Below are 18,201 nucleotides of genomic sequence, written 5' to 3' on the forward strand. Positions count from 1 at the left end.
GGATGGATGGCGCGTGATGGGTCTCCTGCTTATCTAGACAAATTGTCTGCCATGAGGCCATCCTCCTGCACCACTCCGGCTCCCTAAATAGCTGCCATCCCTGTCCGAGATATTCTCAAAAATACACAAAACAATCGCCCTGTAATTGCCACCTTTCTCTCCCCCGCATCCTCCACCCCATTTCCTATGGCTTCTCACTCGACTCCCTCCTCCTCCACCTCTTCAATATCATATCCTGCTCCAGATCCCCCCGTCATTCTTCCAGAGGACTATACAGACAACGGCCGTCCTACCAGCAGCAGCAGATCTTTTCTCAGCAGCACCCCTGCTCCAGGCAGCGCTATCGAGGTCCATACTCTTCAGCACGAGTACCAGCTCCATGTCAAGCTCCCCGGCTTCAGCTGGGATGGCATCACTCTCGCCACAAAGCGCCGCCGCATTCTGCATGTAGTCGCCGATCGTTGGGACCATGGTGGGGGTGAGTGCCGTTCTGTCGCGTTTTAACCTTTTAACTTTCCGATCATGATTCTTGCCGTGTTCAATATCCCGAGTCAACTTCCCGCGTCGTTCTCCTGCCGCCTCTGGTCTTGTTGCATTGTCCTGGTACTTATGACTTGCTACAGGTCATTTTGAACGTCGTGTCGCGTTTGGATACGACGCCGATCTCACTCAGGTCAAGGCTGATTTTCATTCTGATTTGCTTCGTGTCACTATTCCACGTCGCACATCCGCAGTCGCCTCTATGCAGTCAGCTATGTATGCGCCTATCGGGAGGTCGTCCTAACTGCCCTCTGCATTCTTTTTGTGTGGGATCCATGTTCTTTCTTCCGAGTGATCCAGACGCGTCACATGCGGAAAACACAAAAGAACCCACAATAACCCGACTAGAAGAGCCTACCTAGAGGGGTTACCCACAGCCCTGTCTCTTCAACTCCTCGAGGGGACCAAAATCAGTGGCGTCAGCACCAGAGATGACCTCTCCAGCAAGCACCATCAGCATTTTCCGACCACTTCTGGCGCGGCCGAACCTCATCGCAGTTCCGGATGTCGCCTTCAAGCTTCCATCCCACACCATGCCCCATCTCGCCAACGCCCACTCCTACTCCAAAATACATTTCGTGACTCTTGTGATTTCTCACACCATATATCGATTTCATTACCGTATTCATTTTACATTTCCCTTCAACTGTACTATACCAATCCAAAATAGACTATTTGCGGACCGCCGTTTGCCGTTTTTGAAAATGTACGCCCGATTGCAACTTGAGCTCAGACTTTTACGAAATTTGTTGCTGATTAGCCGTGTACCAACACACACCATGTCTGGCTTCAAATCCTCACCGGGACAGTCATTTTTGAGGTAAGACACATCGCATGCAGCACAGTGACGCGAACAAATTCGAAGCACGATGATCATTATCACACTCCATCCGCTACGGCCGCCCTGTCTATCGAGCATCAAGCAGTCCTGCCGCGAACAGAGCTCAGGGATGCGAGCTTCGAAAATTTATTCTACAAAATGGCTTCACAAAACCACCGATTGTACGAGGCGGTTTCACTCCGACATTCATCCTCGGCAAGAAATGCACGCCTCCAATTTACCTACGCAAACAGACCTTTTGGAGAAATACCGGGGCCTGGTGACCCTTGGGCATATTAAATACGACGAAGAACAGATAAGAGCTGTCATGAAGGTTGTTCTATCCACATTAATTTGACGATTATAAGAAAATTGACATCCTTGCAGCTTCGACGCCTGCACAAGGAGTTGATAGATTATGCCCCACCGGCGCATTCTGCCAACCTTCTGGGCCCACTTGCCCATCCGCCCTGTGAAGATCCAGAACAAGAGAAGCCTTGGTGGGTCTTCTCAGAGAAAGAAATGGAAACAAAGCAATTCGGGAAAGCGCTTGTCACACTCCGGGGCCACGCCGAAGAGTTAGGGGCTCTGGAAACGCCCAAAGTATGTATAGCAGGCTCTTGTGTTTTCGCCCAGTCCAGCTTATGCACTTTCTCTACCCAGGGTCTCCTTTTGACGGGACCTCCGGGGTCTGGAAAGAGTTTCTTGGTCGATCTTTGGTTTCAGTCCGTCCCAACGCCATACAAAGTTCGAAAGCACTATAGTCAGCTTGTGTTAGAGATCTATCGTGGAGTATGGGAGGAGACTAAACGACGGATGGGAGCACAGAATCAAATCGTATCCGAGGAAAGAGGTCCATGGAATAAGAACATTCGCGGACAAATGGAGCGCCTTTTGCGCGCAGGTTCTCTCCCTATTCGATGGGGAACTTTCAGACGCGTTTCCGCGGAATATACGAATCCATCCATCGCGTTCATGGTCGCAAAGAGACTTTTACTCAGACATTGGTTGCTAGTCTTCGATGAAATTCAGCTTCTAGACGTCTCGAGTGCAAATTTACTTGCTGATGTGCTGACTTGGTATTGGCGTATGGGTGGTGTCATTGTTGGCACTTCGAACAAAGTTCCTGATGAACTTTACCGCAACGGAGTTCAGCGGGAAAGATTGGAACCTTTCGTAGAGGCTCTGAAACTCAGGTGTCCTGTCACAGTTTTGGACGGTCAAAAAGACTGGCGGGAGGTACAAAGCGCGTCAGAGACCGACGGCCGTTCCTGGTTTACCTTTGATCAACGTTCCGCCTTCAATGACATCGTTGAAAGATATTATCCGGTCGATAAAGGTTGGCGTTAACGTCATTTCCCCTGAAATTTTTACTGATGGGTTGTTTAGAGTCGACAAGTCGAATGTTGCGTGTGTTTGGCAGAACAATATATATCCCATCTGCTTCTGGACAACTGTGTAAATTCTCATTCTCTGAACTGTGCAACGAGGTAATTCTTTTTTAACCAGAAAATTTAGCCATGCGTCTCAGTTGTTTTGATATTACAGACACTCGGACCGGCAGACTATCTGACAATAGCATCTAATTTCTCAGTAATTGTTATAACTGACATTCCAATTTTACCGTTATCACTCAAGGATCAAGCGCGTCGTTTTATCTCGCTGATTGACGCGCTGTACGAATCCCGGTGCAGAATAATCTGTCTCGGTGAAACGACTCCAGACAAGCTCTTCTTTCCGGAATCATCTGCACACAGCGAAGTTGACATGATGATGGCCGAATCAGTTGCCGAGACGCAGGACATCTATAGACCCAACATATCATCCTACGATACACCTCAGATGCGTGAAGCACCGTCTGTTCCGAAAGTCGCGCTTTCCATTGACACTCTGTCCATCTTTTCTGGTTCGTCTTTGTCTTGTTTTCTGACATTAACATGTGCGATCAACGAATTGACTTGAGTACCTGCTTCCATCTTTCAGGGGAAGAAGAACAGTTTGCGTTCAAACGCGCCCTGTCGCGTCTATCAGAAATGACGAGCGCGGCATACAACCGCACCAATCAGTGGTCTCCCCTTCCTCTGAGCGACCGGAGGTGGGAAACAGAATTACCGCATACAGGCACAGTGGAATCGTCATCTGCTTTCATCGCCAAGGCAGAACCACGGGCGAGCGCAGAGTACGCTCAGCAGCATCAGCTTACGCAGCCTAGGCCGGAAGCGCCTAGTCGCTCGGCCACCTACGACAGTGACGATTTTGCCACGGAAGCATCGTGCGAAACCGTTGGTCCGTCTTTCAAGCGCCCACAGGCCCCGCGAATCAATGCAGACCATGTTTGGGGAGTTAGAGAAGACTGGGGGCCTGGAGCGAAAGCGTGGGGCTTGGGCCCTAAACTTTACGCCCGCCCCGAAAAAAGAACAAAGCTAGAAACAGACACGGAAGTCAAACGCAGCGTCGAGAGAACGCCAAAAGATTAGAAACTGGAAAAAATATCTTGTTTGGGAGTAGGATTGGCTGAACGCTTTGGCTTTTCCCAATGCATTTGGTTGTCGCATTTGCCAGGTGTATTACTCTGTACCACGTTTGGCATGTTTCTTCGTGGTTCGCCGTTGAAGTCTGGGCCGACATGGGAATACCCCTTCGTGGAATAAGGCTCGTATTGCGCTTGGCAGCAAATGGTGGGAAGCAAGTTTAGATGACCGAAAATGCCTTTTAAGGCTTGCTGTTCCTTTTCGCCCGTCTCACTCTGTAGGAAGCACAAAAGGCAAATTCAAGTCACCAGAGGAAAGAAGTCCGCTTCTTACCACCTTCCACTTCCCAAGATCACCGCGACCCAATGACCTGTCCCTTTTTTTGGCTACAAAGCACTAATTCACCCGACTGCGCGATTCCGTGTGCCTTTGGATTCTATGATGGCGAGCTGACGCCATTTTTTTGCGATTTCAGGCCGTGGTGCTTGTAATTGACACCGGCGAGGCATACAACCTATTTTGTTTATCTGTACATGTAAACGAAGCCGCATTTTGTTTTATTGCGTCCACCGCCGGGGTTAATACTCTGGGACACACGGGTCCGGCAAATACTCCAAGACATTAATTGTTTCCCGTTTTCCACGAGAAGTCAAGTAACTTCTGCCCATTGCGCCGAGCCTGAGTGCGGAAACTCCAATAGGAATCGCAGGATGGGTGTCAGTCAGTTAGTTATGAGAACTTGAACCGGAACTTGGACGGAAGACGAGGATTATCACTGGACATTATCAGATCATATCAGTATGATCAATGAGGGAGAAGTAGGACGGCTGGCCAGATGTGTGGTTTTTTTTTCGCGAATCGCTCAGATCTTTGTTTGTTGACGCTCGCTTCGGGCGAGCGGCGGCGGGCATGGACATCTAGCGTATTTCAAACGGTATCGATTTACAATTGAATGAACAACCAAACGCTCGCTACCTTTTTTTTCTTCTTTCCCTTCAATCTCGGAGGCCCATCCAAATGCAAAGGAAAACCTTAAAGTCAAAGCCGCGAATATATAACCGGACCCATTGTTCTGTCAAGCTCAAAATCTCGGGTGAAAATGCTTTTTTTTCACAGTTCACACAGACATCTGTGATCTAGTGCATGTAAGTACATGTGCAAAGCCTCAGGCGAAAGGCGATGTGACGCTAAGGACTCGTTCAGGGTCATATGATTGCGGGTTTATCGTACTTATCCTCAACACCAACGAAGCAGGCTAGTATTTCTCTGGTGTGTCTGCCTGTCTATCTGCCTGCCTGTCTATCTGTCTATCTGTTTGCATGCCAGTGTCTGCGGCTATAATTCTGACACATAAACCCTTGGTATTTTGGTTTTATGTAACCGCCCTCGGAGTCCCAAGCGCAGAAGTCAGGCCAGGCCTCAAGGCCTTATGCGAAATTTCAAGCACTTCAATGATTCGCTCTATTTTGAACTCTCTCGTTCAACTTGTAGTTTATTCATATTCTACCCGCGCGGCGCCCGTCGGTGAATAATCGAGTCGAATAACATCGGATAAGTATTAAGCAAAGCAAAGTTCACGGGGTCGTAATATTAAATTTATACATACGCAGTGTTTTTTCTCTTCAATTGAAGAGTTTTTTCCAGCTTATCATATTAAAAAAGTTGATTTTTCTCATCGCCTGCTTTTCGGCGTAATATCTATCATTTCAAGTTGTCTACAGAAACAAAGGCGGGATAGAGAGAGAAAGCGAAGAGAAGAGAAACAGAAGAGAAATGGCAAAGACGTCCAGGTTAGGAATCAGCATAGATGGTCAAGGTATCATTTGGGTATAGCATGCGAACCAATCGAACCATGCGATATCAATTATGTACATATGTATTTTTTTCCCTCGAGGTTCATCATGGGGGAACTCACAAGTCAAGTCTTCCGACCGACTCAGCCAGTACCATTGTGTCAATGTTATACATTTATACATATCACATATCACATATTTGCTGGCCAAACTTTGGGTCAAAGTACGTACGTACGTACATTCTCTTCTCATCCTATTTATGCACCACTTCCTCTGGCACTTCCTTCAATCAAAAACGTCCAATCACATCGACATCCACACCCCCTGACGGACGCCGGAATCCCACGTCCAACAGCCTCAGGAATCAGGATGGCAGCGGACAGAATCCCAGGGCCCAGGGGCACAAAGGCAAAAAGGTAAGGTAAAATAAAGGAAGCGGTCGAGACTCGACTGACTGGACACAGCGAGGGAAAAAACTGGTGTGGTATTTTGGAGATGGAGATGGTGTCCAATGTTGTACGTTGATGTTATGTTATTTTCGCATAGCGCATGGCGCGTGGTGCGTGGTTCAATGCGTGGTGCGTGGTTCAATGCGTGGTGCGTTGGTGTAAGTTAAGAACTGTGGCAGCAAGGTGAGTAGTGAGTAAGTAGGTAAGGGGTGGGTAAGTAGTAGCACGTACGACGGGACCGGGAGTTGGAAGGACAGACGAAAAACGTGCCTGCGCACAAAATAAACAGTGACACTGGACACTGGACACTGAATGACAGACAGCGCAATAAATATTCGACCAATAGTGAGATCATACAGATATACATTCAAATAATATAGACAGTGCGAGTGCAGCAGAGTGTCTTGTCTTATCTCGAGGTTGAACTGTGAAGCGCTTGATGGATCAATACGGCATCCGGTATCAGGATGAAATTGAACCTCGTGGGCCAGTCAGTCCTCAGTCGTCTGTTCTCTGTTGTCTCTTGACAGTTGTCCGATGGAGATTTGGTGGTGTCAAGATATAAATTAGGATTCATACAAAGTACACGGAGCACGGAGCCGTTGACTTTCATTTGTGGATTTTAACGTTTGAGAGTAAACCAACCAATCAAACACGACGAAAGAAAGAAAGTAAAACGAGGCGTAGTAGAATAACCGCAGATCGAAAACGACGCAGCACTGTCGAGACTTGACAGAAGACGAAGACGAAGACAAAGACATCGAGGCGAGGCGAGAAGATGTATGGATATACCACAAACACGAGCATGCCAGTGAGAGATCAGAGAAGCCGCAGAGAACAAAGAATCAGAAAAGGGGCAGCTGTAAACAAAACCAACCCACGAACAGAAACATAGTTAGATATCGGTTAACTTAGCCTTCAAGCCACCAATGAGAAAAGAGAGAAATAGAGAGAGAAGTCAAGGTGTGAGGTGTGAGGTAGGCGGTGCCGGGTGGAGCGAGAAACATTGACATGGTATGGCTAGTCGGCAGGAAATCGAGCCAATGGTAAGAGCGAGCTTTGAGCAGAAGGAGAAGGAGAAGGGAGGTCTTGGCCCATGCTTGAACGTTGAACCCTCAGCTAGGTTAACGAAAGCGTATAGATCGTTGAAGGTAGTGTTTGCAGTGTGCACGTCTCCGCCGAGGGGCTTTTGGTGATTTGGAACCAAGACTGCGAACGCGGCATGGCAGGACATAGAGAGAGAGAGACCTTTTTAGACGCCAGAACAAAACGCACATAGTCATTTCATTTCCGCGCATTGAAAAATGTTGAACGGGAATGTGCATCGCTTATTGCATTTCCGTGTTGACCCTAATGACGCGATGCAAATTTTTGGCGCCTGTTGGGATATAACGTACGACGTGAATGGCGCGTTTACGTGGTGATGACCAGCGGTGTATGAACGCAGCTTTTGAAACGGAATATCGAAATCGAAGTGGTGGTCAATCAATCAACGACGATCGTCCTACAGAAGCAGTTGGAGAAGAGAATGATGAAACGGGGTGTGGGTCGTCCCGCGAATCCGAGGGTGACGCCTTGAGATGGAATATGGGCATTCCGAGAATTTGGTCGGGGGCGCTGGGTCGGTGGTGAGCATATGGAATCAAAATGCGTCAGGCGGGTTGTGATGCACCGTCGACACGCGTAGAAGGCGCCGCCGCCGCTGCTGCTTGTGATGGCTGCGGGCAGTGGTGGTGTTGCTGTGGATTAATAATTGGATTGGAGCAGTGATTGATGATTAATTTCTCGAGTTGGAGTGGGATGAAAAATTGGCGAATGGTTTGGGAGGGCGCATCGCACGGGTGGAGAAGGACAGGTGGTGGAGGTGGATTGATTCTAAAAGAAAAATCTAGCGGATGTGTGGAGGGCGCGATGATCCTCAATTCGCAAAAGAGGTAATGAGAGAGGGCCCAGACCCTCGTTTTGTGGCAGGATGGGGTGGACCGAATAGCACCAGGTGGGGTTGATATAGGAGCTTGCAGCTCCAAATACTGAGGGGAGATATTTCCAGGGAGAATTAAAAGCGGAGAATAGTGGAGCGGAAAAGAGGAATAAATATAGAGGGCAAGGTTGGCCCGGTAGGATGGCAGAGTGGAATGCGTGCCCCACGGCGTTGGGCTGCGGGAGAATGACGTGGGCAGCCGAGGAAGGCCGAATCGGGGAGATGCGAGATATTGATGAGTGACGTCAGAGAGTTTGTTTGGCCTGGTTGAAGGATTGGCGGCGTTGGCCTGGCGCTTTCAACTCTGCTTAGAACCACGACAACAGGATGTCAGAGGCAGAGACCCGCCCTGCCGCTGCCCCCCGCTACTCGCACTCCAAACGCCATGCCTCTTTTAACTCTCCAAGAGAGGTCCCTCTGCCCTCTCCCACCCACACTGACTCTAATCCCTTTGCCCTCTTCTCTGCACCCACCGAGCCACCCAGGCAGCCCCTCACAAGACAGCTCTCTGCAGACTCCCTCATCCAGCCTCCCCGGCCCCCGATATCACGCGTCAACAGCGACCGCGCATATCCACCGTCACGGCCCTTTTCTCTGCCGCAGACAGTCCCCCCCCGTCCTGCAGAACCCGCACCTCCGCCGCCCACGCCGCCTGTTCCCCAGCCAGACGACTTGCCGTCGACTAGATTCTCCTCTGCAAGTCTCCCTCCGCCCTCCCAGATTCCCTTCCACACTCTCCCCAGAGCAAACTCTGATCTCGCCATGCCCCACCGGTTTCCTCCCCTCGACGAGATCAGCTCATCCTCGAGTAGCTCATCCCGTGACTCTATAAACACATCCGACTCGAGTGACAACGCCTCCTCTTCTGCACCGACTTCTGTCCGATCCACCTCGGACAATCCATCGTCCCCATCCAAATCCCGCATCTCTGACTCACAATCCACAAATGACGCCTCTCATCTTCCCCGTCCACAGCCACGCCCTGTTTCTCCCTTCCGCGCCCCCCAACCCCCTCCACAGCGTCGTCCCCCTCCAACTCCCTCTGATTTCCACACTGCCATGCGTCGTTTCATGACGCCCTCATCATCCTCCGCCCCTTCGGCCACCAGTCTTCCCACCTCTTACCCGCCCCCCGAGCCCCCGGTCATTCTTCCCTATGACTCGGCCGACGATTCTACTTCTTTTTCTGCCTCCAATTCCTCCTCGTCCACTGCTCCTGCATCTACATCATCACGCTCCCAACCACCGTATGTACCCTTTCTAAGTCATGCCCCTCCCCCGCCGGATAGCTGGATTCAAGTCGAAACGACCATGAACGAGTATCGCCTAAATGTCCGCTTGCCCGGCTTTAGTAGAGAGGGCATCACCCTTGCAACCAAACGCAGGCGCATCCTACATGTTGTAGCAGACAGCTGGGAAAACGGCGGAGGTGCGTCTATTTTTTTTTTCACCAGGTCAATATAATTTTCCCAATCCCTTTCCCCTTTTTAGGACACTTTGAAAGACGGATATCGTTTGGATATGATGCGGACCTGGTCCAGGTGCGAGCAGAGTTTGATGGTGTCATGTTGAGGATTGTCGTTCCGAGGCGCACATCTCCAGTTGTCTGGCAGTCACAGTCTTCGCGTTCAGGAGGAATTGGATACAGTGGTCCCTCGTATGGATATTCACGCGCTTAGTGCCTTCAATTCATGCACTTGTGCAAAATCGCACCCCATCCTAGGCGCATGTATTGCCCACGTTTATTTTCAGCATTACCCCGGACATTCGATATTTATCTATCCCTCCACCACAGCTCCACTTGCACGAGGCCTCTCCTCTTTCTCCGAAAACCACCTCTTTACCGGACCCTTGGACCTCCCTTGATCTTTATTTGCTTGCTTTTTTATGTTTTTTTTTTTCATCGCATCGTAACGTCAACTTCATCAAACGTCCATGAAGGATTCATCATAACGTATACCAATCATCAATATCAACATCATCATCATCAAATCATTAACAGCAATGTTTCCATGTTCCAACAATCCACAATCATCATGATTCCAACTCGCCCCTCCATAGCATTACATTTTGCAATATAGCTCATACTGAAACGCATGTCCATCGATTCGACACAAAAAAAACGTATACCGTGCATTCGACTCCATCATATATTCTCCCCTGCAACGGACTCGGACTCGGGAAGCGGTCTTGGATCCCATCCTTGTATTTTTTTTATGTTGTGTTTTCTTTCCGCTTTTTTTTATCTTTTTGATGGAGGAAAGGAAAAAGGCCACGCCACACCGCTTTTTTTCTTTTTAATTACTCACTCACTCACCCTCGCTGATCCATCCTACACGACCCACTGGCAGTTTTTTCGCGCATATACTCTTTTTTTTTCTTCTTACTTTTTTCCCTCCTCTTCCTCCTCCTCCTCCTCCTCGTCCCATGAGCTGTTTTTAATATTTGACCGTCTCTCTTGAGATCGAGCCGTTGATTATACTACTACTACCACTATATCACACGTCCCGTTTATTATTGTTCTCCTGTTTTTTTTTTTGTTTTTTTGTTTTTGTTTTTTTACATGTATACATTACACATTACTATACTATATTGCATTTTTACCCCTCTGCTTGCCTTGTGTCTCTTTTTTCTCTCTTCTCTCTCTGTTTCTTCTTGTACGTTTGAAAGTTGAGTTGGAGGTTTAGTTTGGGTGTGAGCGGTTTGTGGTGTTGTTTGTATGCCTTGAACAAAACCCAAAACCAAACTGGTCGTCTCTTGATTCTGATTCTGTTCCTAATTTTTTCTTTTTTGTTTCGCGTCTTGTCTTGAAATTAAATTCGATTTCTCTCGTATCATCTCCCTAGCGTTGTAATATAATATATTATAATATACTCACCGTAATACATACATGCATATGTACTACATCGGTACTTACGTTTTGTTCCTCTCTTGAGTCTCCAGTCTCCTTTTTACTGTTTACTGTTTAGTACTTGATACTTGATACTTGCAAGTAGGGTTTCTGATATCTGTAGCAACTAGCATGCATGTTGTACAGCATTAGTATTAGTATTAGTATTGCCAACCAGCGATATATTTATGTTTGTGGATTTACTTTTTTTGTGTGCGAGTTTGATTTGAGGATAGATGCTGGAAAGTGGTAAGAGGGAAGTGGGATTATGGCGCGTTTTTTATTTATGAAGGATTGAATTGAGCTTTGAGCTTCGAGGGCGAGATCGTGGTCGAGGTCGCGGTGTAGAAGTGTAGAGGTGTCGAGGTCACCTCTGGATTCTGGATTCTGGATTCTCGTTTGTATAGTCGCGGGTCGGTTACAGTCTCGGTTGAATGAGATAATTAATAGAAGTCGAAGTGCAAATGAAAAAGTCCACCAACCAATGACGCGGACGGGCTGGCCTGGACAGGCAAGTCGGGTAGGTATTGATCAATGATATTACTTGCTTGATTGATTGCTATTGGTCCAATGGTAATAGCGATACTGCTACTTAAGAGCGGTAACGCGGTTGGGACATCGGGACTCGGGAATCAAGATCAGGGGTTTTCGAAGCTTCGTTCAATGGTCAGGTAGCAGTGGGAGGATAGAGTCTAGAGTCTAGACTTTAGACTCGAGAACAGAGAAACGAGGAACGGCGAACGAGGAATGAGGTGCGAAGTTGATGGTTATGGTTGACGTTATATCGCCATTGGTCCTTCACCAGTCACTAGTCATTCGTTATTGGTCTGGCCTTGAGAGTGCACGAACGACCGATGATTCATGGATGATAGATATGTAGATATGATGCTTTGATCATTGATCGGGCTTCTTTTCATTGAATTTTGAGAGCGCGTGCGCGTGTGTTTCTGCGTGTGCGTGGTGAGTTGATGGGATGGGATGGGTGAGGCGGTGCGCGTCATTTGGATCGTCATTGGTTGCGCGCGTGTGTGCGCGCACGGTGGTATATAAGCTCTTTTAAGTTTAAAGAGTCGTTGATTGTGAATCGTGATTGGTTGGCCCTGTCGTGTATGCTTTTTCTTGGTTTTATGGTGTGCAGCCAGCCAATGGCGGAGCGTCGTTTGACATTGTGACAAGGGTCGACCGGGACCCCTCGAGTTCAGTTGCGAGATAGGTCTTCGAGATAATTGCGTTCAATTGAATTTGTGATTGTGATTGTGCCATTGTTAATGAGTGAGTTTACCAGCAGCTTCTTTCTCTTTATTGACATTACGTGGATGCATTTCTTTGAACTCTGACAGTGTGTTGTCCTGGATAACATCATGGTTGGCATCATCGATGACACGGGCCATGTTCTTTTTGAATTCCGAAGTCGATGCAGGTGCTATCGCGGGGAATATATTTTTGCGGTGAGTTACCTCCTTGACCTTGACCTTGACCTGGACCTTGACGGCGTGCCGTCCGATTGGCGCGTTGTGTTAATATTCTTGCTTCACTCGCCAGGTTTATTTTTCGTTTTGGGGTTCCCTTGGACGCGTTGAGGCGCGTTTTGGAGGCGCGTTAAGACTCGTTTTGGAGACGCGTCGCAATGAATCCGCCTTCAAAGTGCTGTGGCACAAGTATCCCTGTCGCTGTTTGCTAATGTCAACTTTGACCCGCCCACTGCAGGTTACATTGTAGCCACCGGAAAGCGTAATCAACTTTCAGGCCCGGTCGATTGTTGAATGCATTGGTTACTCGAGATTCTATTTCTTTTAGATTGAGAGTTGTGTTAGCAAGTGGCAAACAAGTCTAAGTGGTAAGCATACACCGACAAGTTTGAGCGCGTTGATCAACAATGACAAACTATTGCAGCCCCTTTTTTGATCATGACCGCATCCAAACCGCGTCTCAACTCTGTGCGCCTACATCCGCTGCAGTTGCATCGACAATCTACGTGTACTGCGTCATCTTCCTTGCAAAAAAAACATTTCACTGGCTCTCGCGACACAACGTTCACCGTTGAAAATACCATGATTCCTGGCGTTGGGTAGCAAGAGGTCGCGGTTTTACTGAACTGTTATGGCTCAAATATACCTCTGCACCTACTTGCGAACTCCATATGAATCCTTGCGCGTCATGCAGCATACGGCGCTCCCATCGCTTTAGTGGTTTCAGTCGTGGTCCACAAATATATCATCGATTACGCGCAAATCCTCCTTTCAATGAACAAGCAGTCCGAGTCGAAATGAGAAATGCAATTGCCTTTGGACACAGCAACTGTCTGAGCTCTGACGGTAGACCGCCTACTTCGCTGCGCGATGTCTGGACAGCAGCGTACTAGCATGGGTGCAGGCACCCTGCGCCATGGATCATCCTCGTCTCATTCGTCCCATTCACACCCCGGTGGTGCTGGTGCTGGTGCTGGTACAATGAACGGCACGGAGAACACGTACGATAGCGCGTCTTCTCCTTCTTCTGCTGCTGCTGCTGAAAGACACCCGAATCCATGTCTTACGCCTGCCCAGCGGCTCATCGAGCGGTACGAGCGACTGAACACGCCTCCGCCCCCGCAGACTCCGCCATCGGAAAGATCGACGTTCCGTCGAGAGTATCGAACGGACGATGCGTCTGCGTCTGTCGAAAGACGGTACAGTGCAGGCACAGGCGCGCTGAGGACCCCTCTGGATGCGGAATCCCACAGAACCAGCGGCTCGGGGATGAAGAAAGATCGTTCGCCGATTAGGCAGAGCTTGAAGAATCTGTTTTCGGTACTCAAGAAAGGTGCTGGTGGATTGACGAAGAAGAGGCCGGAAGAACGTGAATCGCTTCTTGCATTGGGAGCGGCTGGGGTAGGATTAGCAGGAGCGGTTCATCCTTACTCTGAAGATTCTGTGAGGGGTATAAACAAAGCACTACCTCCACTCGCAGATGCTTCTGGTCGACCAAAAAAGAAGATGACGGGGTCGTTGCATTACCTCACTCATAGCTCATCCTCTCCGGACTCGATCTCGTGGGCGGCGTGTAGTGTAACGCTCGAGCCAGAAACCCATAAACTCCAGGTTTCATCTTTCACTCCTGCCTCAGGCAATCTTCCGGGTGAAGGAATGGAACTGCATATACATGAAATTGCTTTAAGTCGATGTGTCAATATACGCTCGCTCTCAACCGCGCAATTGACTTCAAAGGAGGCACAACTTTTGCTGGAAGAGGGAGGAACACAGGGAATTGATGCACTGAAGGTATTTGAAATTTTATTCGAGGAAGGTAGTGGACGCTCGAATGAAAAATTTGCTGCTCGTTCTGTGCGAGAGAGAGCGGGATGGATTGGTGCTATCTGGTATGTTGCTTGTGGCATGCGAAAAGAATGCAAGCTGAATTACTCTTATCCAGGGATGCTATCTTACCTATCCAAGACGCTAAAGAATATAGACCACGAACGGACCAAATACAAGATGCTGCTTGTGCACCTTCAGTGTGTCAACAACCAGTCAAATATCCAGTGTCGAGCCCTCGGTCGGACGCGCCTGTCAGTCCAACATACTTGGAAAGATCTCTTCCAGCTCTACCTCCAAAATCACCCATTTCACCTCCTGCTACTCTTCCGTTGTCGTTACCGCCTGTAGCACCGCTATTTACTCCAAAGAAAGGTCCAAGTCTTCACCTAGACCTATCTGAATTTAAAACACCAATTTCACCTCCACACACGAGCCAACGTACATCTCACAACCGTGGTCAACTTACGCCGAGCGAAAGGGTTATATCTCCTAGCATATATCCACCTACTTCGCGGCCAGTGTCCACGTTTATCGCATCCCCCATTAGCCCAACGTCTGGTCTGACCGTAGGCTCTGGATCACCGTGCCCTAACAGTCCATCTATACGAAATCTCAGCCAGCTTTCGGTTGTGAGGCAGCGCCTAGCACAGATTGAGCGCAATCACTCTGAGCTGTCTGCAGAGAGCAGGTATTCCAGTGCTTGTACCACGCCGACGTCGGGTCCTGTGTCCCCGGCAGGCTCAGGGTGGTCGAAAAGGGAAGCTGTGTTCTATAACGCGGGGACGAGAACAGGGGTTATGTCCAGATCCAGTTCAAAGGCGGGATCTAGCAAAGTTGTCTCGCCTTTGAATCAAGTATCAACACCTGATTTCTCAAGGAAGACAGAGGATTCGGGACAAGGCAAAGACGATGTCACCCCAAAGGCCAAGTCTCAACACAAAAGCAAAACAGCTACGGATAGTACCCCTACTTGGACAATGGATTTGTGTTCCAAAGATGATATGCGCAAACTCTCGCGCGAAGTTACAAGCATCCGTAATGTGCTCGGTAGAGAAACTGGAAATCGCAGTGTGCAAGAAATCGTCATCGGCCTAGAGCAGCGCGCACAAGGCGACAAGAAAGATTTGCGCGCTATCAAGGATACCCTCAAAGTCTTAGGGGATCAAGTGGCGGAAGTTGTCGAAACAACAAAGACCAGAACAATGGCGGACGCTCCTCCTCCGTCAACCATCCCTTTGGAACGGGAAAAGTCGGAAAAGGAAGATCGAAAAATTGTACAAGCCCTCAATGAAGTCAAGGAGCGGTTATATACCGACTTGCCGGTGCTGGTCAGCAAACTGCAAGATATCCAAAATGCCCAAGAAAAGGTCGCAAGCAGTGCTATAGTCAACGCAACATCGCAGCCTGCGGCAGTTCCTCCAGAAGATCTTTCTAAGAGTATGGATCCCAAGTTACTACTCGATAAACTGGAGGAAGTTAAAAAATTGTGTCAATCTCCTGAGCGAGGAAACACAGATGATACAATTAAAAATGAGGTTACTGGATTACAAGAGGTACCACTTTATTCATGTATTGCTTTTGAATTACCTTTACTAATCTAATTTTTAGAGTTTAACTAAGCTCCTCGCTATAGTTCAAGAAGATGGAAATAAACAAACTCTTTTGGCTCAGCAGCAAGCTGACAGTGTTCGTTATTTGAATGAGCTCAACTCGGTGGGTGATCTCTATCCCATTTATAAAAATAGGTTTTCTGAACCTCTACGTCGGCAGTGGCTTGAATCTTTCGTAAACAATGGCACATCCCAGATTCAGGGTATCTCGGCCAACATCGAACGTCTGTGCAACGATCTCGGGGCAGGTCCTTCCAGGCCAGGAACCCCAGGTGCCCGGTCAAATCTAGTGAATGATATCCGTCAGCTCGTGGCAGGAATGAAAGCCAGAGACCAAAATTTTGCCTCTCTCCAGGCTGCAGTACACGGTCTCCTTGAAGTGCTAACCGTCTCCCAAACGCAGCAAGGTGCAGGTTAGTGGTTGTTCTTTTTAGCTCTTCTTCGTGATCATGCTTAGGATGAACTTTAAAACGCATTAGATTCGCAGGCTATTGCTGGGCTAATGGAACGACAGCGACATGCCCAAGAGGCCATGTTCAGGGCTTTTACCAGTGGTGAATATATTGCGACCGTTCATATACTCTTCATAGTTAACATTTCTGCAGAAATATCTGGCGAAATTAAAGGAGAGCGGCTTAGGTTCGTAGATGCTATGAAAGAAGCAACGGCCATCAACGTACAATGTAAGAAAGAAACCCTGATGCTTTGCGACTTGTTAACATGGGTCTGATGCAACTTGCAGTACATGTCGAGCAGTTTAAACAGGAACTCAACAAAGAAGTGATGGCCATGACAGAAGAAGTGGGGCGTCTCCACCGTGAAAAACAACAAATAGAGAACCAAATATCAGATCTATTTTCTTTTTACTCGAAACACAAGCAAGCAGAAATGGTACCGTTACAGTTTAATTTATTTCTACACACCCTCATTGCTGAGGATTCTTAGCCTTTGCAGGCCATTCAAAATACAGGAATACCAGGAAGGTACCCACAAGAGACGCCTCGAGCAAATATACCGAGATCAAACCAGCACCGAGCGCTGTCTCATTATCCGCGTCCGCGGTAATTTCCAGTGTGTGGGATTGAATTAAATCAAGAAAATAATTAAATGATATAGAGCAAATATTTGCTCTATGCATGGTCGGCATTGATTTGACGAGCGGTTGCTGCAATCCTGAAGTTGGTTGGCACAACCGTGTGTCTGAAAACAAGCAGGGTGAGGGAAAGAGGTGATTGGTCAAGGGCACATACGTACTCGTAGTAATTTTGGACAGCATTGCCGTCCATCACAAGGATATCACCCTATTTTCGTGGTCAAAAGACTAACTTTTTTGCGGTACGAAATATCTTACATGGCGGAGAACGATGCTTAAAAGTATTCCTCGCTTCCTTCGTTCTGGGTCATGTTTCGCGAGGAGGCGAAAGTGCATTAGAGCTGGTGACCCTAAAGACAAACCTGCAACCACAGGACCAAGTCCCTTTTCATTATCGCTGTGAAACTTGCAATGAGCAGAATGAGTAAGTTTAATTTGTATATGATATTGCTAAACTGACTCACTGCCATTTTTTGCCTCTCCATGTAGGCGGCGCTAGATGAAAGCGGATTTTAATCAGAAGAAATGGATCTAAAGAGTTTGCGGACCTCAAGACTTCGTTAAATTGGGCAGGGATATTCAGAGCCTGCAAGACACGTTTCTGCATGAAGTCACGGGCGCGAACAACCGCAAGGGGAGCTTGGTCAAAAGGTACAGTGTGCGCATCTCCTCCAACGTACTGGACTCAAACGAATGAAAACGTGTAAAACTATGTTGCAAGGTCTACATACTTTGTATGGCGCACCCGCTAGGAACACACGTCAAAAATGAAACCGATACCATGAAAAACACACACACAATTTTGTGAAAAATAATTAGTCAACAAAGAACCCCTGCCTATACTCTAATGATCAGTAGGGATAACAATTGACGATGAAGGGGTATACATTTGTGCTTATAATTGAGGATTGTGAGAAAACAATCAAATCGAGTTATAAAGCATTCCGACTCACAGCTCTCATAGGCCAACGACGAAATTTAAGATCACCACTCATCGCTTGCGTCTGATAGTCTGAAAATATTGAATCTGCTTCTTCTCTGCCCAACGCGTTACCGGGTTGTATATGATGGATTTTGGCGCTGAAGAAATGTCAATGTTTCGATTTCCGGTCAACAAGATTGGCCGACCTATTGTGGGGTAAGATGAAGGTGACCACAGTGCCTCTGCCTTTGTCATGTCGGAAACTTCTTGGAGACAGTTGAATAATATCTGTGTATACAGCAATCAGTGGATATACATAACGGTAGCAATATTTAT

The 18,201-nt window shown here is 47.9% G+C and overlaps 5 protein-coding genes across 5 annotated transcripts; 4 read left to right on the top strand and 1 right to left on the bottom strand.

Moving 5' to 3' along the window:
* Positions 1-186: 186 nt before the first annotated feature.
* JR316_0002465 (uncharacterized protein) lies at positions 187-784 on the top strand (the record flags this gene model as incomplete). The annotated part of the gene is made up of 2 exons (XM_047888257.1): positions 187-478; positions 624-784. 2 exons carry the CDS (start codon positions 187-189, stop codon positions 782-784), a joined length of 453 nt encoding a protein of 150 aa, XP_047753180.1.
* Positions 785-1,583: 799 nt separating this feature from the next.
* Positions 1,584-3,837, top strand: JR316_0002466 (Lactation elevated protein 1-like protein B; the record flags this gene model as incomplete). Its single annotated transcript, XM_047888258.1, has 6 exons — positions 1,584-1,694; positions 1,748-1,963; positions 2,024-2,699; positions 2,750-2,850; positions 2,909-3,266; positions 3,344-3,837. 6 exons carry the CDS (start codon positions 1,584-1,586, stop codon positions 3,835-3,837), a joined length of 1,956 nt encoding a protein of 651 aa, XP_047753181.1.
* A 4,544-nt stretch (positions 3,838-8,381) lies between these two features.
* On the top strand, positions 8,382-9,733 carry JR316_0002467 (uncharacterized protein; the record flags this gene model as incomplete). Its single annotated transcript, XM_047888259.1, has 2 exons — positions 8,382-9,483; positions 9,546-9,733. The coding sequence occupies 2 exons, from the start codon at positions 8,382-8,384 to the stop codon at positions 9,731-9,733; spliced, it is 1,290 nt and encodes a 429-aa protein (XP_047753182.1).
* Positions 9,734-13,283: 3,550 nt separating this feature from the next.
* JR316_0002468 (uncharacterized protein) lies at positions 13,284-16,795 on the top strand (the record flags this gene model as incomplete). Its single annotated transcript, XM_047888260.1, has 7 exons — positions 13,284-14,302; positions 14,356-15,793; positions 15,849-15,953; positions 16,011-16,263; positions 16,330-16,404; positions 16,456-16,533; positions 16,593-16,795. The coding sequence occupies 7 exons, from the start codon at positions 13,284-13,286 to the stop codon at positions 16,793-16,795; spliced, it is 3,171 nt and encodes a 1,056-aa protein (XP_047753183.1).
* A 185-nt stretch (positions 16,796-16,980) lies between these two features.
* JR316_0002469 (uncharacterized protein) lies at positions 16,981-17,938 on the bottom strand (the record flags this gene model as incomplete). Its single annotated transcript, XM_047888261.1, has 7 exons — positions 16,981-17,050; positions 17,105-17,151; positions 17,202-17,348; positions 17,408-17,438; positions 17,492-17,627; positions 17,700-17,787; positions 17,897-17,938. The coding sequence occupies 7 exons, from the start codon at positions 17,936-17,938 to the stop codon at positions 16,981-16,983; spliced, it is 561 nt and encodes a 186-aa protein (XP_047753184.1).
* Positions 17,939-18,201: the final 263 nt, after the last annotated feature.

The sequence above is a fragment of the Psilocybe cubensis genome, chromosome 2 (genome assembly GCF_017499595.1).
Source record: "Psilocybe cubensis strain MGC-MH-2018 chromosome 2, whole genome shotgun sequence".
Lineage (NCBI taxonomy): Eukaryota > Fungi > Basidiomycota > Agaricomycetes > Agaricales > Agrocybaceae > Psilocybe > Psilocybe cubensis.